This window comes from Scyliorhinus canicula, chromosome 1 (assembly GCF_902713615.1).
Source record: "Scyliorhinus canicula chromosome 1, sScyCan1.1, whole genome shotgun sequence".
Classification (NCBI taxonomy): Eukaryota; Metazoa; Chordata; class Chondrichthyes; order Carcharhiniformes; family Scyliorhinidae; genus Scyliorhinus; species Scyliorhinus canicula.
The window spans coordinates 168,590,197-168,617,476 of record NC_052146.1 but is presented as its reverse complement, the minus strand read 5'-3'; the positions used below and the strand labels follow the sequence as shown (position 1 = coordinate 168,617,476).

The window sequence follows — 27,280 nt, the reverse complement described above, 5'->3', positions numbered from 1 at the left end:
TCAATGAGTCCATTCCAGCACTCTGCAAGAGCAGTTCAACTCATCTCACTCCCTGCCCTTAATCTTGGAACCCTGCATTTTGTTTTCTCCTTTGCTCGCCACGATTGAATCTGCCTCCACCACTCTTTTAGACAGTGCTTTCCAGATTGCAACCTCTTCAGATGCTTTCATTGTGCCACCTTTGATTCGTTCTCTAATCATTTAATATCTGTGTTCTCTGGTTCCTAACTCTTGCTTCAGTGGGAACAGTTTCTAACTACTCAGTTTAGACCCCATATGATTTTAAACACTTTTACCTAATCTCTAGAATTTCTTTCCGTAAGGCGAACAACTCCCAGCCTCTCTGATTTATCCACAGAACTGAATCCTATTAGGTGCCTCTAGAAGTGGAGGACCGCCAGTGGACGTTTGTCAGGTTGAATATAGCAACAGGGTGATCAAGAACCAGCGATCCCTGATGCACTGAATGATTTCCTGAATTTATATTCATTTTTGCAATCAAAATATTTAGGCAACTTTTAAAAATGTTTATTCTGCTGTTTTAGCAGTTGTCAAGCATGGTGGTGGTTGGATCTCTGTGATCGGCCTCTTAAGTAATAATAATCTTTATTGTCACAAGTAGGCTCGCATTAACACTGCAATGAAGTTACTCTGAAAAGCCCCTAGTCCCCACATTCCTGCGCCTGTTCGGGTACATAGAGGGAGAATTCAGAATGTCCAAATTACCAAATAGCACGTCTTTTGGAACTTGTGGGAGGAAACCGAAACCCACACAGACACAGGGAGAAAGTGCAGACTCCACATATAGACAGTGACCCAGGCCGGGAATTGAACCTGGGACCTGGAAGGTGAATATTAACTAGGACTCTTGTTCCTGGCTGCAATACAGCAGCCCTGCTGTTATTAATTAAATAAGGATATTTGAGTAAATCTGACACAGCTGCAAAGTCTCTTGTGATCAAAGAGCTTATTTAGTTGAGGCACAGGAGGGTATGCTAGCATAACTAAAGCCCCCCAAGAAGAAAAAATAGGAAAATGAAATAAAATGATTTGTTATATTGCAGCAATCAACCTTTTTCCTTTCATTCTTCCTTTCAGGTGAGTGACTTTACCTGGAGCCACGATGGTACTCAGGCACTCATCTCTTACCGAGATGGCTTTGTGCTGGTTGGATCTGTCAGTGGGCAGCGGCATTGGTCTTCTGAGATTAATTTGGACAGCCAGATTACATGCGGAATATGGACACCTGATGATCAACAGGTATCAATACTGTGCTTGAAATTTAGCCATTTATGCATTGCAATATTTCAATCGAACAGCATCAGTATAAGCTACTATCAGGATGGAGTGCTCTCACTAAATTTTTTCTGAAAGAAGGAAATTTTTTAAATATTGTATTGAGAATTGCACTTAATTTAAATGTTTTACTGAGTTCTATGGGATTGCCAATGGATGGCATAAATGTATATAATTCTATATGCCATTTATGTTCTGTTATCGGTGGCATCATTGATCAAGTTCCTCACACATGCTGATGACAACCAGTTCACCACTTCCCTTCACTGTCACCGACATGTCACACTTTTCATCTGACATCCAGTGCTGGATGAGTTGAAATTTCCTCCCAACTAAATAATGAGAAGACTGAAGCCATCATCTTCAGTACCTGACACAAATTGTTTCCAAGGAATCAACTCAAACTCCTTTTCCCCCTGAGCTAGAACCAGACCTTTTGCAACTGTGGTGTCACACCAAAGTAAGCTTTGGACTACATATCCAATCCATCATCAAGGCTGCTTACTTTGACCTCTAGCACTGTCTGACACTGTTCTACCTCCGCTCGTGCCAACTGCAGTTGAAATCCTCATCAATGGCTTTATTTTCTCTCGACTTGAATGTTCTAATGCTCTTTTGGATTTTCTCTAGACGTGAATGTTCTAATGCTCTTTTAGTTTGTCTCTTATCTTTCATCCTACATAGACAGAGTTTATCTAAATGACTGATCCCTCTATCCCAACTTGCACCAAATCCATTTTGCCCATCACCCCTGTGCTCACTGACTTACGTCAACTTCCAGTCTGGTAGCACCACACTCATAACATTTTCTTTTTTGTTTTTAAAAATCTCTGTGGCCTTGCCCATCTGTACTTATGGAGCCTTCTCCAGCCCTGTAAGCGTTCAAGCCCTCTTCCAGTTGTAGCTTCTTGTGCACCCCTGATTTTAATCACTCTACCAGTTTAATTCAGTAAAGGAGGACTAAGGGATTGATTAAGAAGGGGAAAATAAGAATACAAGAGTAAGCTTGCGGAGAACATAAAAACTGACAGTAAAAGTTTCTATGAGTATATGAGGAAAAAAAGATTGATGAAAACAAATGTCCCTTACGGTCAGAAACAGGGGAATTTATCATGGGGAACAAAGAAATGGCTGACCAACTAAATATATACTTTGTTTCTGTCTTCACAAATGAAGACACAAATAACATACCAGCAATCTTAGGTAACACACGGTTTAATGAGGGGGAGAAACTGAAGGAAATCAGTATTAGTAGAGAAATGGTGTTGAGGAAATTGATGGAACTGAAGGCCGATAAATCCCCACGGCCTGATAATCTACATCCCAGAGTACTTAAGGAAGTGGCCATGGAATTGGTGGTCATCTTCTAAGATTCTAGACTCTGGAACAGCTCCTGCAGATTGTAGGGATAGCTAACAAAACCCACTATATAAAACGAGAGGTAGGGAGAAAACAGGGTATATAGACCAGTAGTGGAGAAAACTCTATGGAGCCCATTGTCAAAGATTTTATAGCAGAGCACTTGGAAAACAGTGCAGAAAGATTTAGACAGTTTAGGAGAATGGTCCAAGAAGTGGCTGATGAAATTCAACGTGGGCAAGTGCGAGGTCTTGCACTTTGGAAAAAAGAATAGAGGCATGGACTATTTTCTAAACGGTGACAAAATTCATAATGCTAAAGTGCAAAGGGACTTGGGAGTCCTAGTCCAGGATTCTCTAAAGGTAAACTTGCAGGTTGAGTCCGTAATTAAGAAAGCAAATGTAATGTTGTCATTTATCTCAAGAGGCTTGGAATATAAAAGCAGGGATGTACTTCTGAGGCTTTATAAAGCACTAGTTAGGCCCCATTTAGAATACTGTGAGCAATTTTGGGCCCCATACCTCAGGAAGGACATACTGGCACTGGAGCGGGTCCAGCGGAGATTCACACGGATGATCCCAGGAATGGTAGGCCTAACATACGATGAACGTCTGAGGATCGTGGGATTATATTCATTGGAGTTTAGGAGGTTGAGGGGAGATCTAATAGAAACGTACAAGATAATGAATGGCTTGGATAGGATGGACGTAGGGAAGTTGTTTCCATTAGCAGGGGAGACTAGGACACGGGGGCACAGCCTTAGAATAAAAGGGAGTCACTTTAGAACAGAGATGAGGAGAAATTTCTTCAGCCAGAGAGTGGTAGGTCTGTGGAATTCATTGCCACAGAGGGCGGTGGAGGCCGGGACATTGAGTGTCTTTAAGACAGAAATTGATAAATTCTTGATTTCTCGAGGAATTAAGGGCTATGGGGAGAGAGCGGGTAAATGGAGTTGAAATCAACCATGATTGAATGGTGGAGTGGACTCGATGGGCCGAATGGCCTTACTTCCACTCCTATGTCTTATGGTCTTATGGTCTTAGGATTGGACAGTGGCAGCATGGATTTACGAAAGGGAAATCATGCTTGACAAATCTACTGGAATTCTTTGAGGATGCAACTAATAGAGTTGATGAGCGGGAGCCAGTGGATGTGGTTTATTTGAACTATCAGGAGGTTTTTGACAAAGTCCCACCTACGAGATTAGCGTGTAAAATTAAAGCACATGGGATTGGAGGTAGTGTATTGGGATGGGTAGAAAATTGATTAGCAGACAGAGTTGCAATAAACGGGTCATTTATCAAGTGACAGGCAGTGACTACTGGGGTACCGCAGGGATAGATGCTAGGAGCCCTGCTGTGCCTCCTGCTGAAGGAGACATGAACACAGTGGCAAGTCGCAGCATTATTATCTTCCAGACTTGTGTTTTAAAACATCGCATATGCAAGAAAATTCAGTCATTTGGAAGCATTCTCCTGTGGACTGATCCCAAGATCATTCTGCCTGCTATTTATAGGATGCAATTTCCACCATTAGGTGAAACGTTTAATTTATGGCATCCACTTGCTTACTACCTATTTGAGCAATGCATGGATTTTCAGGATGTATTTCATACTGTGGCTCACAACAGACATGTGAGCAAAATTCTAGCTCTTGGAATAAAAGGGAAAGTAGACACTTGGATAAGAAATTGGCTGAATGATAGGAAATGGAGAGTATGAATAAATAGTTTTTTCCAGATTGGGGGAAGGTTTGTCGTCGATGTTATGATCCCTGCACTTCCTGTTATATATTCATGAATTAGACTGTGGTGTAATGTGCATGATTTCAAAATTTGTAGATGATACAAAGGTTGGAAGCATTGTCAACTGTGTTGAGGATATTAGAACATAGAACATAGAACATAGAACAGTACAGCACAGAACAGGCCCTTCGGCCCTCAATGTTGTGCCGAGCCATGATCACCCTACTCAACCCACGTATCCACCCTATACCCGTAACCCAACAACCCCCCCCCTTAACCTTACTTTTATTAGGACACTACGGGCAATTTAGCATGGCCAATCCACCTAACCCGCACATCTTTGGACTGTGGGAGGAAACCGGAGCACCCGGAGGAAACCCACGCACACAGGGGGAGGACGTGCAGACTCCACACAGACAGTGACCCAGCCGGGAATCGAACCTGGGACCCTGGAGCTGTGAAGCATTTATGCTAACCACCATGCTACCCTGCTGCCCCTAACTTGAACTTCTTGAACTTCAAAAGGATGTAGACATAATTGGTGCATTAGGCAGACAAGTGCAGATGACGTTCAATGCAGAGAAGTGTGAGGTGCTTTATTTTGGCAGGAAGAATATGGAGAGACAGTATAAAATAAAGGGAGAAGCTCTGAAACAGGTTCAGGAACAAAGGGAATGCTGGGTATATGTACATAAGGTGGTGGCAATGATAGGACATGTTGAGAGAACAGTTAATTAAGCATATAGTATCCAAGATTTTATTAACGGGGCATTGAGCGCAAGAGTAAGGAAGTTATGTTAAACTTGTGTATGACACAAGTTATGCTTTATCTGGAGCACTTTTCCCAGTTCTGGGCGGCATACTTGAGAAAGGATGTGAAGGTATTGGGGAGAGTACAAAGGAGATTCACCAGAATGATTCGAGGGATAAAGAACTGTAGCTATGAGGATAGTTTGGAGAGACTGGGTTTGTTTTCCATGGAAAAAGTAAGGCTGAAAGGAGACTTGATAGAGGTAATCGAGATCCTGAGGGGTATGGACAAGGTAAATAGTAAGAACTGTTCCCTCTCAAGTGAGCATCAAGGACTAGAGGTCACAGATTCAAAATAAATGGCGAAAGAAGTAGGAGTCATGTGAGTAATTGGAGTCTGGATGGAACTTGTTATGATCCAAGACCAGACTCCAACAGTTGCTAGGATACTGGACAGAAACCTAAATATTTTATTTTAATTTTGTAAGACTCTGAGGAATGAATACTTCGCTCCAGGAGTGATTACACGAAATAATAGGGACATGGTATATTAAAACAAATTTAATTACTAAAATAATATTAAAATCTTTCACATCACACCCAAAAATTGCTTACAATTACCCCTTAAATAATACTACTCAATACAGTGAATACAATTCCCTTAATTGCATTCTTTATTCCCATTTAAACAACAATCTCAGCTCTCAATCCACTTTATAGAATCATAGAATTTACAGTGCAGCACTTTTCCATTGAGTATCTCACCATCCCCTCCTAGAGTGACAGAGGTCGACAGCCCAGAAAAGGCCCTTCGGCCCATCGCGTCTGTGCCAGTCAAAAACAACCACCTTAGTATTCTAATCCCATTTTCCAGCATTTGGCCCATAGCCTTTTATACCTTGGCATCGCAAGTGCATATCTAAATACTTGTTAAATGTTATGAAGGTCCTTGCCTCCATCCCGGTTTCAGGCAGTGAGTTCCAGACTCCACCCTCTGGATGAAAAAGTTTTTCCTCACATAGAATAGAATCATAAAACCGTTACAGCACAGAACGAGGCAATTTGTACCATTTTGTCCATGCCAGCCTGAGGATACCGAGGTGCCCCATCTAATCCCACTTTCCTCCACCCACTCGGTCCATAGTTCTGTATCTTACAGCATTTAAGGTGAAGATCCAGGTACTTTTTAAAAGAGCTTACGGTCTCTGCCTCCAGAGACCGAGTCACTGAGTGTCTTCAATACAGAAATAGATGAGTTCTAAATTAATAAGGGGATCAGAGGTTATGGGGCGAAGGCAGGAGAATGGGGATGAGAAACATATCAGCCATTATTAAATGGTGTGGAGATGCCGGCGTTGGACTGGGGTGAGCACAGTAAGAAGTCTTACAACACCAGGTGATACCTGAGGAAGGATCAGTGTTCCGAAAGCTAGTGATCTGAAACAAACCTGTTGGACTTTAACCTGGTGTTGTAAGACTTCTTACTATGATTGAATGGCAGAGCAGACTCCATGGGCCGGGTGGCCTAATTCTGCTCCAATGTCTTATGGTCACCAACTCGGTTAGCGAATTCCAGACTCCCGCTACCCTCTGTGTAAAAATGTTCTTCCTCGTGGCTTTTCTAAACCTTCTGCCACTTACCTTGAATCTATGTCCCCTGGTTCCAGAATTCTCCACCAAGGGAAACAATTTTATCCTGTCCACTCCACCACTTCCCCTCATAATTTTGTACACCTCAATTAAGTCACTCCTCAACCTTCTCTGTTCCAAGGAAAATAACCGCAACCTATTCAATCTCTCCTCCTAGCTTCATATTTCTAACCCTAGCAACGTTCTTGTAAACCTCTGCACTCTCTCCAGAGCAATTACGTCCTTCTTGTAATGTGGTGACCAGAACTGCACACAATACTCCAGTTGTGGCCTCACCAGTGTTTTCTACAATTCCAACATTATATACTTGCTTTTATATTCTATACCTCTGTCAATGAAGGAGAGCAATCCATATGCTTTCTTTACAACATTATCTACTTGAACTGCTGCCTTTAGGGACCGGTGTACTTGTGCACTAAGAACTCTTACTTCATCTACCCTCTTAGTATATTCCCATTTATTGTGTACTCCCTATAACTATTTGACCTCCCTAAACCTCTTTAGTTCAGTCCAAAAGATTAGTTCAGTCCAAAAGAGGGCCATTCAAGAGTCTGGTAACAGCCGGGAAGAAGCGGGAAGAATCTACACACCTGGTAATCTCTTTGAAAAATTCCATCAAGTCAGTCAGGCCTGCATGGCCATCTCTTTCTCAATGCTCTCTCTTATGCTAAGGCGGTGTTATAAATTGCGGGTACGGCTTTCGCTATTTTCAGAAGTATAAACTCCCGACAGTTTGTCGCAACAGAAATCTCTCGGTTTTACCTTATAACCCTGTTAGTTACGCATGCAAAAAACACACTTCCGAATTATGAGGATTGATGTGAACTACTTGAACACTTGTGGTTTTTCCTTTTCCCAATTGGATTTCTGATTCAAATTGCTGGGTTCTCTCGGAGTTGGGGGGGACACTTCTAGTCGAGTCCCGTCAGAGTTCGCCACTAAATGTTGCTCGTTCTGGGTGAGTGTGCTTTACACTCGATTGGCTCTGTTTTATTCCTTAGCTCTAGAGTCGGCAGGTATCCTGATGATACTGCCACAAGATTCAAGTTCAAGTTCAGATCAATGACTCAATACACCAGTTAGTAAGTTCAAACAAGACACGTTTATTATTACACAGTTATTTGCTACTCATGCATATAAACTAAGACTAAACTGTTCCTACCACTACTTAGGCCAATACTTATCTAAAATAAGGGAACTGCCGGATCAGGGAACAATGGCCTCTTGCTTTGTCCTGGATCCGCAGGCTTCCAGTTGGTGTGGACTAAAGGGGTCAGGAGTGTCTACTCTCGTAGCGTGCGTTGTATGACACTTACTTGTCGGTGTAGCAATTGGCCAGGCCTCTCCTTCTCACGTTCAAGTTCCTGGAGAGCTGCTGCAAAGGTGTTCTGCTGGGAGGGCTGGCTAAGAGAGAGAACTGGGGTCGGGGTCTCTGTCTTATACTGTTTTGGGTTTCGCGCCCATCTGGGCAGACCCTCTATAAACTTGCAATCGATTGGGTCTCTTCCCAATCGATTGATTTGAATTTCCCCAATAACGGGGCTGTTCCTCGATCACTGGGCGGTTCTTTCCACCTTGCTTGTGTCCTTTTGTTTCGGACTCCACTTGCGCCGGGATGTCTGAACAGCTATAGAATGTTTCAATCTCTTCTAATTGTTGTGTCCATTGTGCCTGGGAATCACCGGGAATCGCTCACTTAATATGCGCAGCTTGTTAGTTACAATGCTGTCTGGTTTCTTTAGCAGCCAGAATACACAGGGGATTCTGCAAACTGCTTGTCTCTTTGCAACTGTCCATTTTTCACTGTAACCTTTGCGTTCTTCCATTTTGTGTGAGGAAATGGCCAACCCAGGTGCCTACACTCATCTGTGGCTATATCAATTTCTTTAATTTTAACACAATCCTTCTCCCTGATTTCTATACCCATATCTTCCCTCTCACGAGTGAACACTGACAAAAGTATTCATTTAGAACCCTATCTACGCCCTCCTGCTCCACACACAAATTATTGCTGTGGTCCTTAATGGGTTCTACTCTTTCTAAATTATCACTTTACCCTTAATGTACTTGTAAAACAACTTATGATTTCCTTTATTTTACCTGCTAGTATCCTTTAATGTCCTCTTTTTGCTCCCCTAATTTCCTTTTTAAGATCCTTCTTGCACATTATAGAACATAGAACAGTACAGCACAGAACAGGCCCTTCGGCCCTCAATGTTGTGCCGAGCCATGATCACCCCACTTAAACCCACGTAACCCCGTAACCCAACAATCCCCCCCATTAACCTTACACTACGGGCAATTTAGCATGGCCAATCCACCTAACCCGCACATCTTTGGACTGTGGGAGGAAACCGGAGCACCCGGAGGAAACCCACGCACACACGGGGAGGACGTGCAGACTCCACACAGACAGTGACCCAGCCGGGAATCGAACCTGGGACCCTGGAGCTGTGAAGCATTGATGCTAACCACCATGCTACCGTGAGGCCCCATTCTATATATTTCTAGGGCTTCTGCTGTTTTGAGCCCTCGATATCTGCCATAAGCCTCCATTTTTATTTTGATTCTCTGCTGTATATCCCTCGATATACTGGGTTCACTGGATTTGTTGGTCCTACCCTTTATCTTGATTGGAACATGTTGGGCGGGATTCTCCCCTACCCGGTGGGGCGGGCCGTACCGGCACCGAGGAATGGCGAGAACCACTCCGGCGTCGGGTCGCCCGGAAGGTGCGGTATCCTCTGCACCTTCAGGGGCTAGGCCGGCACCGGTGGGGTTGGCGCCGCACCAACTGGCGTGGAAGGGCTTGGCGCGGAAGGTCCTCTGCCAGTTGGCGCATGTGTGGGAGCGCCAGTGTGTGCTGGCCATGGCAGAGGTTGACAGCAGCCGGCGTGGAGGAAAAGAGTGCCCCTATGGCACAGGCCCGCCCGCGGACCGGAGGACCCCAATCGCGAGCCAGGCCACAGTGGGGGCACCCCCCCCCCCCCCCCCGGGGGGGCTGTCAGTGGCCGCCCACGGGCGCGGTGCGATTCCTGCCCCCGACAAAACCCCGGCGCTGGAGCATTCGGCAACCAGCGTTGGGGCGACGGGGCGGGATTCACGCCACCCCCCCGGCGATTCTCCGGCGGGGGAATCAGAGAATCCCGCCCATTGGCTCTGTACTCTCCCTAATTCTTTCTTGACTGCGCCCCACTGTTATGTCACAGATTTATCTAGACGTATCTGTTCCCAGTTCACTCTGGCCAAATCATATCTGACCTTATTAAAATCGTCCTTCCCCCAGTTTAGAACTTTGATTTCAAAGAACAAAAAACACTGCAGCTCAGAAACAGGCTCTTCGGCCCTCCAAGCCTGTGCTTGTCTAAACTAAAACCTTCTGCATTTCCTGGGTCCGTACCCCTCTATTCCCATCCTATGCATGTATTTGTCAAGATGCCTCTTAAACATTGCTATCATACCTGCTTCCACCACCTCCCACGGCAGCGTGTTCCAGGCACCCACCACCCTGTATAAAAAACTTTCAGGCCCATTCTTATCCTTTTCCAAAGCAATATTGAGTTGAACAGAGTTAGAATTTCTGTCTGCAAAATGCTCCTCCACTTGCCCGGCTTCGCTACCTAAAATTTAGTCAAGCCAGGGACTTGTAGGACCTTTTACGTACTGGCTTAAAACATTCTCCTCTTCCGGTGGCGCTTGAGAGCGGGACGGCCACATCGGGAAGAGCTCCCGCCGGTGGCCACAATTTGCGGCGCTTTCAGGGTTTCCCCTGACTTTTCAGTCGCCTCCCCCCAACTATTGACGGCCTTTGGGACCGTCACGGGCAGCTACCGGGGCCGGTTCGAAAACCAGCGAAGAACCCCGCGGGTGCCGAGGCGTCAGGCCCAGCATGCGCTCGAAGGGCAGAGCAGCGGGGGTGGAGCCAAGCGGGGGCCGAGGCGGCAGGCCTGAAGCCAGGGCGGGATGTAGAAGAGATGTCCCACGTCGGATGGCTCCCACCTAGAGTGTGCTAAGAAGGTTGAAGTCCAGTCCCAGGGAATGTTTGGAGGGATGCAAAAAAGAAGAGAAAGAAGAAGTTTTAAATAAGTTTGGTGAAAGTTTTTTTTTTTCTCCACCCCCCCCCCCCCCCCTTGAAAAATTGACTTTGTTTTTCAAAGAAAAAAACGGATTGAAGAAGGACAGGAGGGTGAAGGGGGAAAAGGGGAAAGGAAAAAAAAAGAAAGGAAAAACAATACGCCGTTAAAGGATGTGAAAAGCAGCGTCGAAGGAATGAAATGCGGGCTCGACTCGGATTGCGAAGACGAGCAAAAGTGCTGACGGGATGGCGGGGGCCGCACTACTTACGGTGGGACAAGATGACCGAGGTGATGGCGGTGGAGCTGGAAAAACAGTTTGCGAGTCACTTGGAGGCATTGAGGAAGGAGATGGCGGCCGCATTGAAACCAATGGTGGAGGAGGCAATCGCCCCGGTGAGGGTAGCTGTGGCAAAACATCGGCCGAAGTGAGAGAGCAGGGCGAGAAGATAAAGGAAATGGAGGAGGCCGTGACACAGCACAGCGACCAGCTCACCTCGATGAGGGACGAGCTGCGGAGGGTGGTGGAGGTCAACAGAGCACTCCGAGCAAAACTTGAGGACTTGGGGAACCGCTCGAGACAGCACAATTTGAGAATTGTGGGCTTGCCCGAAGGGACAGAGGGCCCAAGTACAACAGAATACTTTGCTAAGAAGTTGGCGGAGCTAATGGGGGAGGGTGAGAACCCCTCCCAGTATGAGCTAGACTGAGCTCATCGGTCATTAAGGCTGAAGCCCAAAGTGCACGAGCCACCAAGAGCAGTAATTATCTGCTTCCATAAGTACTGCATGAAGGAGAAGGTATTAAGCTAGGCGAAGCAGGAGCGCGAGGTGCAGTGGGATGGTGCGGTAGTTCGGATCTACCAGGATTTGACGGTGGAGTTGGCAAAAAGACGAGCGGCATTTGGGTGAGTGAAGGTGGCACTGTTCAGAAAGGGAGTGCGATTTGGTATGGTACACCCGGCGAAGCTGAGAGTATGAGGCCAAAGATTTTTATTCGAGACAGCGGAGGTGACTGAAGCGTTCGTGAGGGCAGAAGGCTTGGGACAGACGTGAGGAGCAGAGCTGGAAGAGAGACTCTGGTCTGTCATTGGGGAGCTGGAAAATGTATAAATGCTGCAGCTTTCTGTTTACTGATGTGTATTGTAATTTACTTCTCTTTACATTGTTATAGAGTTCATGTTAATGGTTGGGTTGATTGGCGTTCTGTGTTGCGACGGTTATATTGTATTTTAGTGAATTGTATGGGTTGGATTGTTGTTTTTGTTTTTTCTTGCTCTGGGATTGGGTGGGAGGGGACAATATACCTTGGCAGGGGGAGCCACCCGCGCTAGCTAACTAAAGTCGGCTAGTGAACGGAGGTGAGGTGAGAGGAGGACTGTGGTCATTGGAGCCTGTTTACCAGGTTTCAATGGGCCTACGAGGGGAGGAGAAGGGATTGATGCTGGGAGATGTTTTTTTCAAGAGGAAATGTAGGGTGGGGGGGGGGGGGCGTTCTTGGGAGGGGGAAGGGGTTCGATGTTAATAATGGATAGGGGCGGGTCAGGCTTATGGGGCAGGGGTGGGTGTGTGTGTGTGTGTGTGTGTGTGTGTGTGTGTGTGTGTGTGTGTGTGTGTGTGTGTGTGTGTGTGTGTGTGTGTGTGTGTGTGTGTGTGTGTGTGTGTCTTAAAAGTTTGAAAGCCAATGTGGTAATGCTGTAGGAGACTCACTTGAGCGTGAAGGACCAGGTGAGACTTAAAAAGGGCTGGGTTAGTCAGGTGTTTCACTCTGGATTTGACGGAAGGGCTCGAGGGGTAGCAGTAATGGTCGGCAAAAGGGTACATTTCCAGATGGAGAAGGTGGTGGCAGATCAGGGGGGTAGATAGGTGATTGTGACAGGGGCGCTGGAGGAGGTTAGTGGCGCTGTTAAGTGTATATGCTCCCAATTGGGGCGATGTGGGATTCGCAAAGATGATGTTCGGGGCCATCCCCGACTTGGACACACACAAACTGATTGTAGGGGGGGGAGACTGAAACTTGGTGCAGGAGCCAAGGTTGGACAGAAGTGGCAGATGGAGTTTAACCCTGACAAGTGTGAGGTTGTCCATTTTGGAAGGACAAATATGAATGCGGAATACAGGGTTAACGGTAGAGTTCTTGGCAATGTAGAGGAGCAGAGAGATCTTGGGGTCTATGTTCATAGATCTTTGAAAGTTGCCACTCAAGTGGATAGAGCTGTGAAGAAGGCCTATGGTGTGCTAGCGTTCATTAGCAGAGGAATTGAATTTAAGAGCCGTGAGGTGATGATGCAGCTGTACAAAACCTTGGTAAGGCCACATTTGGAGGACTGTGTGCAGTTCTGGTCACCTCATTTTAGGAAGGATGTGGATGCTTTGGAAAAGGTGCAAAGGAGATTTACCAGGATGTTGCCTGGAATGGAGAGTAGGTCTTACGAGGAAAGGTTGAGGGTGCTAGGCCTTTTCTCATTAGAATGGAGAAGGATGAGGGGCAACTTGATAGAGGTTTATAAGATGATCAGGGGAATAGATAGAGTAGACAGTCAGAGACTTTTTCCCCGGGTGGAACAAACCATTACAAGGGGACATAAATTTAAGGTAAATGGTGGAAGATATAGGGGGGATGTCAGAGGTAGGTTCTTTACCCAGAGAGTAGTGGGGGCATGGAATGCACTGCCTGTGGAAGTAGTTGAGTCGGAAACGTTAGGGACCTTCAATCGGCTATTGGATAGGTACATGGATTATGGTAGAATAATGGAATGTAGATTAATTTCTTCTTAAGGGCAGCACGGTAGCATTGTGGATAGCACAATTGCTTCACAGCTCCAGGGTCCCAAGTTCGATTTCGACTTGGGTCACTGTCTGTGTGGAGTCTGCACATCCTCCCCGTGTGTGCGTGGGTTTCCTCCGGGTGATCCGGGTTTCCTCCCACAGTCCAAAGATGTGCAGGTTGGGTGGATTCGCCATGATAAATTGCCCTTAGTGTCCAAAATTCTATGATAATCTATGATTAACCTAGGACAAAAGTTCGGCACAACATCGTGGGCTGAAGGGCCTGTTCTGTGCTGTATTTCTGTATAAATCTATAAACGGTCACGGCCGAGCTCGCTGGTCCCACCAGGGGGGGGCGAAGGCGCTGGCTGGGCTAATGGTGGAAATGGGACGGGTGGACCCTTGGAGCTTCCTCCACCCAAGGGAATGGGAGTATTCGTTTTTCTCAGCAGTCCATAAGGTATACTCTCGGATCGACTTTTTTGTAGTGGGAAAGGCTTTGCTGGCTGGGGTCAAGGGGTCGGAATACTCGGCAATTGCAGTGTCAGATCACGCTCCGCATTGGGTGGATATGGTTCTGGAGAAGGGGGTTGCGCAGAGGCCGGGGTGGAAACTGGATGTGGGGCTTTTGGGGAATCAATTGTTCTGTGAGAAAATTAGAAAGGTAATTAAGGAATATGTAGGTTTCAACTGTATGGGTGAGGTGTCGAAGGCAGTTGTCTGGGAGGCTCTAAAGGCGGTGGTGAAGGGTGAGGTAATTTTGTTCAACGCCAGGGTGGACAGAGAGGAGAGGTTGGAGCGGCAGAGGGTAATAGATGAGATGTTGGAGGTAGATAGGAGTTATGCAGAAGATGGGATTCAGCGAAGCTGGAAAAGAGGAAGGAACTACAGGCGAGCTTCAACCGACTGTCCACCAGGAAGGCAGTGCGCCAACTGAGACGAGCAAGGGGTGCAGTTTGTGAACCTGGAGATATGTTAGACGGTCAACTCCGGAGGGAAGCAGCGGCAAGGGAAATTTTTCAGGTGAGGGATAGGGTAGGGAAGTTGGTGGTGGCCCCGGAGCTGATTAACAAGTTTTTAGAGGGGTTTTATGAGAGGTTGTACATGTCAGAGTCACCCAGGGGAGACCGTGAGATGCTGGAATTTCTAGATGGGTTGGAGTACCCGTGGCGTGAGGAGGGGGACAGGGTTACATTAGTAGAAGTAATAGTGGAGCAGGAGATAAATGCGATTGGGAGGATGCAGTCGGGGAAGGTGGCAGGGTTTCCGGTGGAATATTATAAAAAATTCAAGGATAAGCTGGCACCCTTGATGGTGGGGATGTTTGAAGAGGCGATAGGGAAGGGGGTGTTGCCACAAACCTTGGGGCAGGCATCAAATTCACTGTTGCTAATAAAAGATAAGGATCCGACGGAGTGTGGTCGTATCGGCCCATATTACTTCTGAATGTGGACACAAAAGTATTGGCAAGGGTACTGGCCCATATCACTTCTGAAACCGGATGCAAAAGTATTGGTGAAGGTACTGGCGGGTAGGCTGGAGGAGTGCCTCCCGAAGATGATAGGTGAGGATCAGACAGGGTTCGTGAGCGGGAGGCAGCTTTTTTCGAACATAAGGAGGGTTTTGAACGTCGTTATGGCACCGGAGGAAGGGAAGGAAACAGAGGTGGTTGTGGCATTGGACGCCAAGAAGGCGTTTGACCGGGTAGATTGGGGGTACTTGATGGCAGTTCTGGAGCGGTTTGGGATTGGACCAAGTTTGTGAACTGGGTAAAGCTATTATACAAGGAGTCCACACAAACAACATCAGCTCGAGATACTTTTCTCTCCACCGTGGGACAAGGCAGGGTGTCCTATGTGCCCCCTGCTGTTTGCACTTGCGATTGAGCCGTTGGCCATCGCATTAAGAAGTTCGGGAGCATGGAAAGGAATAGTGCAGGGGGGGATAGAACATAGGGTGTCCTTATATGCCGACAACTTGCTGCTCTGTGTCGGTACCGAGTGTTTGGGTCTTTCTCGGGGTACAAGCTGAACCTGGACAAGAGTGAATATTTTGTGGTGTCTCGGCTGGGGGTGGGGGCAGAGGTGGGGGGGCTGCCATTCCGTAGGGCAGGGACTCACTTCAGGTATCTGGGGGTGCAGGTTTACCGGGAGTGGGGGAGGCTTCGCAGGTACAACTAGTTTGGTGGGGAGGGTGAAAGCTGATCTGGCAAGGTGGGATGGTCTCCCTCTGTCACTGGCGTGTCGGGTACAGGCGGTTAAAATGAATGTGTTGCCGCGATTTCTGTTTATTTTTCAGTGTCTACCGATTTTCCTGCAAAGGCTTTTTTCGGGGAGATTGAGGGAAGGATTACCTCGTTCATATGGGGAGGGAGGTGGCCAGAGTGACAAAGGTGCTGCTACAGAGGGGAAGGCTGGCAGGGGGTTTGGGTCTCCCGAACCTGATGTACCTACTACTAGACGAATGTGGAGAAGGTGCAGGGCTGGCTCAGAGGGGTTGATTCACAGTGGGTCAGAATGGAGGAGAGTTTGTACAGGGGGTCGGGACTGAAAGCGCTAGCAACAGCGCCTCTCCCGATAGCTCTGGGGAAATACTCAGGCAGTCCGGTAGTAATAGCTTCATTAAAAATCTGGAGGCAGTTTCGCCAACACTTCGGGTTGAGGGACGGGTCAAGGGAAATGCGGATTCGGGGGAACCACAGATTTGAGCCAGGGAGGTGGGATGGAAGTTTTCGGAAATGGGAAGAGAAGGGGATTAAGATGCTAAAAGATTTGTTTCTTAGGGCTCTGTTTGCAGGATTGAGGGAGCTGGAAACGAGTATGGGCTGGAGCAGGGAGAAATGTTTAGATACATGCAGGTTCGAGATTTTGCCAGGAAGGGGATACAGAGCTTCCCGGAGGAACCGGCCTCCACATTGCTGGAGGAGGTGCTGACGACAAGGGGACTGGAGAAGGGTGTAGTGTCAGCGGTGTACGGAGCTATTTTGGAAGAGGATAAGGCACCACTGGAAGGGATCAAAGCAAAGTGGGAGGAAGAATTGGGAGAGGTTATAGAGGAGGGGGATCTGGTGTGAGGTGCTCCGGAGAGTAAATGCCTCCACCTCATGTGCGAGGATGGGGCTGATACAGCTGAAGGAGGTATACAGAGCGCACCTCACGAGGGCGAGGATGAACCAATTCTTTGAAGGAGTAGAAGATGTGTGCGGACCAGCCAGGGTTGGAAGCGGGTGTGGAGGCAGATATCGTAGCCTTCGCCTCGTTGATCGCCCGAAGGCGGATCCTGCTGGGATGGAGAGCAGCCTCTCCACCTTGTGCCCTGGCATGGTGGGGGGACCTGTTGGAATACTTGACCCTTGAGAAGGTTAAGTTTGAACTGAGGGGAAGGATGAAGGGGTTCTACAAGTCATGGGCATTATTCATTATGCACTTTCAAGAACTGGATAACATCGAACATCAGTTGGGGGTGGGGATGGGTGGGAGGGTTGGGGGGGAGGGGCTCTATGTGCATTAAGGGTTGAGAGTTTGGCTCAAGTTAGAATCAGAGCTTAATGGGAAATGGAATGAGAGTTTGGTCAAGTTAAAAATCAGAGCTTGATGGGAAATGAAATGTCAAGTTTGTATACCAGCTTTGTGAAATGAATTGTTCCTGTGAGAAGGCGTTATCATGACCTTGATTTCTGTGAGAATCTGTGGTGGGAACGAAACACAGCCGGGGGTAGAGTCACTCCTCAGGACTTTTGATAAAGAATTACTGGGCAGCACGGTAGCATGGTGGTTAGCATAAATGCTTCACAGCTCCAGGGTCCCAGGTTCGATTCTTGGCTGGGTCACTGTCTGTGCGGAGTCTGCACGTCCTCCCCGTGTGTGCGTGGGTTTTCTCCGGTTTCCTCCCACAGTCCAAAGATGTGCGGGTTAGGTGGATTGGCCATGCTAAAATTGCCCATAGTGTCCTAAAAAAGTAAGGTTAAGTGGGGGGTTGTTGGGTTATGGGTATAGGGTGGATACGTGGGTTTGAGTAGGGTGATCATGGCTCGGCACAACATCGAGGGCCGAAGGGCCTGTTCTGTGCTGTACCGTTCTATGTTCTATGTTCTAATTACTATGCTATGAAACTAACTGTATTACTAATGATGGGAAGAAAATAATTACATAAAGGAGGGGCATAATGAGCTAATTGTATGACTAATGATTGAAAGGCTTGATGGGTTTTGTAAGAATATATAGTCAACTGTGACTAAGAGAAATTTGCTTTTTCACTTGCTGTAACTCAGTTACACTTGTGCTACAGCCCCGCGGTAAATAAACGGTTCTTTGAAGTTGTCTGGTGTTCGACTGCTGATTACCTCCGGACTGCAAAATTTAGTATTATCACAGTGACTATGGGTGATTCCTGATTCCTTTTTGTTGTTTATGTAAACATGCGGGCTGATGTTTGGGGGTTGGTGGGAGGATGGGATCGTTGTTATTGTTATGGGGATTGACATATTTGTTGCTGATTATTGTTTATTGATGATGGGTGTAAATTCGGGAGAAAATGTGAAAAAGGAGAATAAAACTATATATTTTAAAACATTCTCCTGCACGCATTTTAAGAATTCTGCTCTCTCTAAACCCAGTTGGTGTTGGGGAAGTTGAAATCTCTCACTCTCACTACCCTATTACTTTTACACTTCTCTGAAATTTGCCTGCGTATCTCCTCTTCTATTTCTCTCGGTCTCTTAGGGAGCCTAGTAAACACTCCCAGCAATTTGATTGCTCCTCTTTGGTTTTTACGTTCTACCCACAAGACTTCATTTTAAGAGCCTTCTGGGATGCCATCCTTCCTTACTGCTGTAATTGATTCCCTGATCAAAATTGCGACAGCCCCTCTTTTACTTCCTGTATCTCGCCTGAAGATCCTATATCTTGGAATATTGAGCTGCCAATCCTGCCCCTTACCTGAACCATGCCTCAGTGACAGCAATGACATCATGCCCCCATGTTTTGATTTGAGCCCTCAACTCGCTGGTATAGTGGTTAGCTCTGCTGCCTCACAGCGCCAGGGACTGGGTTTCATTTCCGACCTTGGGCGACTTATTGTGTGGAGTTTGCACTTTCTCCCCATGTTTGCATGCGTTTCTTCCCACGGTCCAAAGATGTGCAGCTTAGGTGGACTGGTCACCTTGGTGTCCAGGGATGTGCAGGTTAAGTGGGGTTATGGGGATAGGGCACCAGAGTGGTCGGAAGGAGGGACTCGGAACGGTTAGTGACATGGCGGGGTTTCTCAGACTCTAGAAAATCAAATTCACCTTGAGGGGATCGCTGCAGGAGTTTGCCCGGAAGTGGCAGCCGTTCATCATTAAGGGGGGGGGGGGGGAATGGGGAGTCAAATTAGGTCAGGAAAACCAATGGAAACGGGGCCGCGGAAGGAGGTCCTGTTTGTGTCAGCTATGTTGGTTGGAGGTTGTTACGGGGGGTGCGGGGGGATGTTGGTTATATTGTTTTGTTCTGTTGATACCTGATGGTTAAAATATTTTCAATTATAAATGCCTTAACAAAATATTTTCGTAAAAAAGATACGCGAAATATTATCCAAACATGTATGCCAGTGCGCTAAACTTGGAAGGCCCTATAATAGTAACCCCTACAAATATTGGCAACTTCAAATGTAATAGGAATGCGTGAACCCTCCTGCGATATGAAGACCTGGCAAGCATTTACACATGTTTTTAATACATTTTGAAATTTTAAGTATTGAAAAGTCACTTCTAAAATTAAAGATCAAGGGCGGGATTCTGGGTGTGGCGTGCCCCTGCTAGCAACTGGATCCTCCGTCCCGGCAGCTGGCCAATGGGGTTTCCCATTACGGGCACCCCACGCCATTGGGAAATCCACGGGCATGAGTACGCTGTCGGTGAAACGGAGGATCCCGCTGATGGAGAATCGAGCCCCGTAAATTCTAGTTTTAAGGCTCCATTGTTTCTGTGATTGAGTGATGCAAGCGGCAGAATGCAACTAAACTTGAATTTGTATGATAGAGCCAGAGAGTTGTAAGTGCAGAAAAGACCCTTTAGCCCATCAGTTGCATTATCTATTGTATTGCATTTCTATTAGAGGGCAGCACGGTAGCATTGTGGATAGCGGAATCGCTTCACAGCTCCAGGGTCCCAGGTTCGATTCCCGGCTTGGGTCACTGTGCGGAGTCTGCACATCCTCTCTGTGTGTGCGTGGGTTTGCTCCGGGTGCTCCGGTTTCCTCCCACAGTCCAAAGATGTGCAGGTTAGGTGGATTGGCCATGCTAAATTGCCCTTAGTGTCCAAAATTGCCCTTAGTGTTGGGTGGGGTTATTGGGTTTTGGGGATAGGGTGGAGGTGTTAACCTTGGGTAGGGTGCTCTTTCCGGGAGCTGGTGCAGACTCGATGGGCCGAATGGCTGCCTTCTGCACTGTAAATTCTATGTAATGTTTGATGATGCAAAAATAATTTGGCTCTCATTTACAATTTGTTTATCCTGAAGCCTGAAATGTCCTTCGTTGCACCACCATAATTGTGGCTCCAGTAATGAGAATATATCCCACAGTGCAGAAGGAGGCCATTCGGCCCATCAAGTTTGCACCAACCCTCCGAAAGAGCACTCGATCTAGACCCACTCCCGTGCTCTATCCCCGTAACCAGATAATAATTGATCATGGCCAATCCACCTAACCTGCACATCTTTGGACTATATAGCTGGACTAAAATTAGACTTTATAATTGAGATATATTGACTGTAAATGTAAAAATAATATGTACACAATAGCGAACACTAAGGTTCCAACCTAGGTAAAGCAAGCCTTGATCAGGATACCTTTTGAAATGGTTACCAACTCCTTTGTGGTTTTTCTGCTGTCTCTGTCAGTCATTTTAAAATTAATTTTGTGTAGAATGGTGCATGCGCATGGCTGTGTAAATGAGCTAATTTAGTTACTGATTCTCATTGTCAGACGGTAAAAGATTAAGATTAGTAAAGATGTAATAAACTAATGGGTTACTAGTTTGTCAGCAAAGGCAGTTAGTTTAATTTTTAATCTAATAATATTTATTCGTGTCACAAGTAGGCTTACATTAACACTGCAAAGAAATTACTGTGAAAATGTAAGAAGAAATGATCAAAGATCAAGTGGATTTCATTTGTGCCAAAGTTGGCGATTCTTCGTTTAAAAAAAATGTTTAACATCATTCCAACAGAAGGATTTCCTCTTTCTATATTTTAAAAATCAATTTGTAGTTAATGACTTCAGGCAAAGATACAGGTTATTTGATGAGCAGGACTTTGTAGTTGGTGGGTCTCTTGCCCTGCCACCTGAAGAGTCGGCTAGGATTGGCTGTCCCCCAGCCATTTAATATTCGGCAGGATGTTAATTGGTTAAGGGTAAAACTTCTGCCCTCTTTGAAAGGGAGCTGCTAGCCAATCAGATGGCTAGCTGTTCTATAGTTCAGCAGCACCAGATTCAAGCAGTGACCACTGTCTGTCTGGAAGAGGATCTCATGGTAGCTGGATTGGTGGGGTCTGGCAGGCAGGCCTAGTAAGGAGAGTGAGGGGGTTTGGAGGTCTGGGTTTGAGAGGCTGGGTTAAAGGGGGAGCCTGACCTTGGGGGAGGGGAGCCTCTCTGATGGGCACAGGGAACACCCAAATGAGAGCAACAAAGACCAACATGCGCAGCTGAACAGCCGGGCTGCCTGATTAGGGTAGGCCTCCTGTTGCCACAGGTAAAAGAGTGGTAGCTGCGGGTTGAGGCACTTTAATTGGCCACTTAAGGATCTCAATAGGCAAAAGGAATGGTGGGCTCAAACCAACCCCTGTGAAATCGGAGACAGGTTGGGGGTGGACAGGTAGGTAAAGGGCAGGTCACAAGCTGCATTTCATTTGCCCCACACCTTCAAACCCAACAGTTGGAATAGTAAAATTCTATGGTGGATTATTTTGAGGCCATTCCTTGCAAGCATAGTGCCAGAAAGAATTTTGAACTCATTGACACTTTAGGGAACAACTACATTGTTTCTGGACTGGCATAATGTCAAATTGAAAAACCTAGTAAAGGCAAAATAAATCACTGGCAGATGATAAAGAGAGCAACAATTTGATTGTTGTACAAAATGAATGTTAAACCCAATCCATGAGCAATGATTAATGAATTAGCAGGTTCATGTTGGAACTTCAGTTCCATTGTTGATTCATTATTTTGTCTTAAATGGTTCAAAAAAGATCATTTTACTCAAATAACATGATGTTCAACAAAAAAACTCTGGTTCTTTAGTATTTTGTTGTCAGATTTTTGTCCCTATTTTTTAGGTGCTGTTTGGTACAGCTGATGGACAAGTGATAGTGATGGACTGCCATGGACGTATGCTGGCTCATGTGTTACTTCATGAATCTGATGGTATCCTGGGAATGTCTTGGAATTATCCCAGTTTTCTTGTGGAGGACAGTAGCGAGAGTGACACAGACTCTGATGATTACTCACCACCACAAGGTACCTCTACATATATCTACGTTATTACTTGAGGTTGGGAAATTCTAGAAATAACATCTTCATGGTTGCTAAATATTTTATTGGCATTTTAATTGTATACTTGCTTTGGTCCAGTATTTACACTGTATTTGTCCCAGCCTTCACCATCAACATCCCTGGATATGCCCTGTCCCACAGCAGAACAGACCCGAATAGGTGACTGAACAGTTGTTTGTAGTCAGGAGAGAGATTGGTCCTGGAAGCCATCAACATTCATTCTGGTCTCCAAACATTTAATTACATCAGGTTGAACACGGGAAAGGAAACCTTCTGCTCTGACCACCTCTTCAGCTGATGGATCAGCACTCATCCTAGTTTATGTCCACTTAAAAGATGCACCGACAGTAACAAAGGTACTCTTCTGGGTTCAGTATCTATCACCAAGCTGCACCACTATTGACCAAGCTGACCAAGTGCTGAAGGGAAAGCCTACCAGACTGGACTTGCAGCAGGTGGTGAAAGAAACAAAATGAGAAAAAAAACGACTTGATTTGTTCTTACCGATCTACCGGAATTTATATTATAATTGACATAAGATATGATACCAAGATTCTTGAAGCTTGAGATGTATAGAACCTTGGTAAGGCCGCACTTGGAATATTACGCACAATTCTGGTCACCACACTACCAGAAGGATGTGGAAGTTTTAGGGAGGGTGCAGAGGAGGTTAACCAGGATATTGCCTGGTCTGGAGGGTGTTAGCTATATGGAGAGGCTGAATAGACTCGGACTGTTTTCATTAGTTGAAGGCGGTTGAGAGGTGACCTGATAGAGGTCTACAGGATTATGAGGGGCATGGATAGAGTGGATGGGCAGGCACTCATCCCAGGATGGAGGAGTAAGTCACCACAGTGCATAGGTGTAAGGTCCGTGGGACAAAGTTTAGAGGTGATGTGTGAGGCAGGTTTTTTACACAAGTGTGGTGAGTGCCTGGAACGTGCCAGGGGAGGTTGTGGAAGCAGATACAAAGAAAGAACAATACAGCACAGGAACAGGCCCTTTGGCCCTCTAAGCCTGCGTCGATCATGTGTCCTATCTCGACCAACCGCCTGTATTCTTCTATACCCCGTCTATTCATGTGCCTATCCAGATAAGTCTTACAAAGAGCAGAGGTCCCTGTCCTGATCCCTGCGGAACACCACTAGTTACAGACCTCCATTCAGAAAAACACCCTTCCACTGCTACTGTCTGTCTTCTATGGCCAAGCCAGTTCTGGATCCACCCAGCTAGTGCACACCTCACCCCATGTGATCCAATCTTTTGCACCAGCCTGCCATGAGGGACCTTATCAAATGCTTTATTAAAGCATTTACTACAATGCTTTACATATGAACAACATCCACAGCCCTTCCCTCGTTGTCATTTTTGTCACCTCCTCAAAAGATTCAATCAAATTAGTGAGACATGACCTCCCTTGTACAAAACCATGCTGTCTGTTGCTAATAAGACCATTCACTTCCAAATGTGCATTGATCCTGGGGGCAATTCTCCAAAATGCAGACCAACTGTTCGCGATAGCACGAAACGGGCACGTGGACAACCGATTCTGTCCCCCACAGGGGTCCAGCACGACGCTGGAGTTGTTCACGCCGCTCCAGCCTCCCTTCCTGGCGCCAAATGGGCACCGCGCCAACCTGCGCATGCGTGGGGGAGGTCTTCAACGCTCCGGCCCCAACGCAACATGGCGCGGGGGTTCTGGGGCTGAAAGCGGAAGAAAGTGGGGGGGGGGGGGGGGGGGGGGAAGAGAGAGAGAGAGAGGAGAGAGAGAGAGGCCAGCCCGCCGATCAGTGAGCCCCGATCGCGGGCCAGACCCCATCGGAGGCCCCCCCCCTGGTGAAGGAGCGCTTTTCCCCGGCCCACAGGTTGCCTCCTCGACCCTTCGCGCAGAGTTCCCGCCGGCAGTGACCAGGGGTGAACGGCGCCGGCGGGACTCTGCCGTTTCTGCGCGGCAGCTCGGCCCATCCGGGCTGGAGAATTGGTGGCCCCACCAATGGCGCCGATTCTCCGTAGCTCAGAGAATCATGCGCCGGCGTCAGGACGGCGTGGCATGGGGCTCGGAGAATCGCTTCCTCTATCTCAGAATCTTTTCCAACAATTTCACTATCACGGACGTCAGGCTCACTGGCTTGTAATTACCCGGATTAGCCTTGCAACCCTTCTTAAATAACGGTACAACATTGGCTCTCCTCCAATCCTCTGTGGCCAATGAGGACACAGCGATTTGTGTAAGAGGCCCAGATATTTCATCTCTTGTCTCCCTCAGAAATCTGGGATAGATGCCATTTGGCCCTGGGGATTTGTCTACCTCAATGATTTTTAACACACCTAACACTTCCTCCCTCGTAATAACGACCTGTTCTAAATTGTTTGCACATCCCTCTGGGACACCACCAATCAACGTGTCCCTCTCCTTTGTGAATACCGATACATTAACGATGTTCAAAAAGCACCTTGACAAATACATGGATAGGATGGGGAAAGAGGGATAGGCCATAAGGAAGTGCTGAGAGTTTTGGCCAAGGTTAGTATCATGACCGGTACAGGCCTGGAGGGCCAAAGGGCCTGTTTCTGCGCTGTTTGTTCTTTGAGCTTGCTGAATTTGGTTTGCGAGTAGAGTCATTTGCTTCTCCAGGTTTTACTGGGTACAGATAGGTGGTGCAATGTGAGTACTGATTCGTGATCACATCGCATCTTCATCACAGATCCCACAGCCAGTCCATCCAGCTTCAACCTGCCGTCCAACATTAGATACTCCTCATCTGTTTGCGTATTGGTCAAGATCTTTGTTTGACAATTCGGCACAATTGGGGCCTTGCAGGGAAACTGGACCGTAGCTGTGGTGCACCACAATCAATGACTCACATCATTGAAGACTGATCCCCAACAAAATTCAGCGGAGGGCTCATTTAGCAACTGCGGAAGTTTTTACATGGCTTGATGATTACTGCGTACACAAAAAAAACCTGTCCATCATCTGTTCAGGACAATATTGATAAGAGTGAGCACTGCACAATCCTTGTGAGACAAAAGCAGATTACTGCGAATGCTGGAATCTGAAACAAATAAATAAAATACAGGACAATCTCGGCAAGTCTGACAGCATCTGTGGAGAGAGAAGGGAGCTAACATCTGAACTTGACATCCTGACTCAAAACGATAGCTCCCTTGTCTCACCACAAATGCTGTCAAACCTGCTGAGATTGTCCAGAATTTTCTGTCCCTGTGAGACAAATTTCCATTTTCACCCTTGAGGGCAACCTCCATTGTGCACCTACTACCATTTTTAATGCTACAGGTTCAGAACAGATCAACAGGTCAAAACTGGGCATTCTTTAGACACTGTGAGCCATTAGCGACAGTAGAATTGTATTTAACCACAAATGTGCAGCCTCATGGCCAGACTTATCATTCACCACCAATCCTAGTTCAGTAAGGAGTGTAGGAGAAGCTTCCCAGTTCTCTATTCAGCTCCGGTTCTTGCTGACTTTGACTTCCACAGTCAGACAGCAAGAGATTGAGAGATAGCTGCAAAAATGGCTATTTGCAGGTGTGCATTGAGTGTGCTTGCTGGCTTTTACTTCTGTGTCAAATGTCCAGCATTTGTCCTCACAGAATACACACTCTGACAGACAACCTGAGGCAACTTTTTAGCTGACCTTTAAACCATTCTTTGTGCATTCCAAGTTGGAAGGCAATTCCACAAAAATCTGTCTGGACATTATTCGGGGAGTCTCTTGATGAGATGGCCATTATGTTGCGTTGTTCCACCAGAGATGGTAATTAGTTTCTGGACATTTTTTGAAGCACTTTGCCTGGTTGTCTCTTAGATCCACACCCTGGTGCAATTTAGCCAGTGGCTGATGTGTCCATTTTAAAAATAAAACTCAGCAAACATTATGCCCTTATTCAAAATGGTTGAAACAAAAAACGCAGTAAGGAGGAGGCAGTGGTGCAGTGGTCGGAACTTCCGGTTGCGGTGATGCGGAGCTAAGCCGCACGTTCGGTAGCTCCCGCTTTTTTCGGTCTTTTGAGCTCTTTTAAGGGCCCGTAGCGGTGCTGGTTGGACTTTTCCCCGTGTGGGAACACTCTCTCTAAGATTCTCCGCCGGTGGATGGCCTGGACTAGGAGTGGAGCGGTCAAAAAATCGGCTTTGGAGTAGAGAAAGGTGCGAGGCAGAAGAAGCAAGGTGGCGGCGGGCGGGGAAGCAGCAGCAGCGTGGCAGCAGTGGGCGCGAGAGCAGCAGGAGCTGCTTCAGCGCTCCTTTAAGGAGCTGAAGGCAGAGATTCTGGAGCCGTTTAAGGCCTCTCTGGACAAGCTCATGGCGACCCAGACGGCTCAGGGTGCGGAGATCCGAGAGCTTCAGCAAAAGGCCTCGGAGGGTGATGGAACCATCAATTCACCAGACACGTGTTTCCGATATGAATATAGGCTTTAATCCACTTACTACAGAGCCAGCCTGTTACCCGTTGATGAACTCTAAGTGAACTGCAGGCTGACTCTGGACAAGGGTATTTATACAGCAGCACTAGGGGGAGGAGTCATGGGCGGAGCCAAGGGTGGAGCCCTGTACAAGCTCCTGAGCATTCCCAGAGCTACTCCCCCTAGTGGTCGGATAACACTACTGCGCTTACAAAGACATAGAGTGAATTATCATATTACATTCACCACAGAGGGCGAAGACGAACTCCTGGGCCTGGCAGTGAAGGTGGAGTCGCACGAGGTGCTCCATAAGAAGTGGTCAGCGAGGATTGAGGAGATGGAGAACCAGGCCCGTCGGAAGAACCTGCGGATCCTGGGCCTCCCAGAGGGGCTGGAAGGTTCGGATTTGGGGGCCTATGTGGCCATGATGCTGAACACGCTAATGGGTGCGAGGTCACTCCAGGGGCCTTTGGAGCTGGAGGGTGCCCATCGGGTGCTGCTGAGCAAATCCAGGCCAAACGAGCCGCCTCGGGCGGTGCTGGTCCGTTTTCACCGCTTTGTCGACCGCGAGTGTGTGCTGCGTTGGGCGAAGAAGGAGAGGAGTAGCAAGTGGGAGAATGCGGAGGTCAGGATATACCAGGACTGGAGTGCGGAGGTGGCGAAGAGAAGGGCTGGCTTTAACCGGGTGAAGG

At 47.1% G+C, this 27,280-nt stretch overlaps 1 protein-coding gene across 2 annotated transcripts in view; it reads left to right on the top strand.

Moving 5' to 3' along the window:
• Positions 1-27,280, top strand: part of tulp4a (TUB like protein 4a) — a 569,265-nt gene that overhangs the window by 126,050 nt on the left and 415,935 nt on the right. For both annotated transcript variants that reach the window (XM_038802363.1, XM_038802372.1), the window contains exons 3-4: positions 1,099-1,260; positions 21,950-22,130. In XM_038802363.1, coding sequence (XP_038658291.1) covers positions 1,099-1,260; positions 21,950-22,130 — 343 coding nt within the window. The remainder of the gene's footprint in view (positions 1-1,098; positions 1,261-21,949; positions 22,131-27,280) is intronic.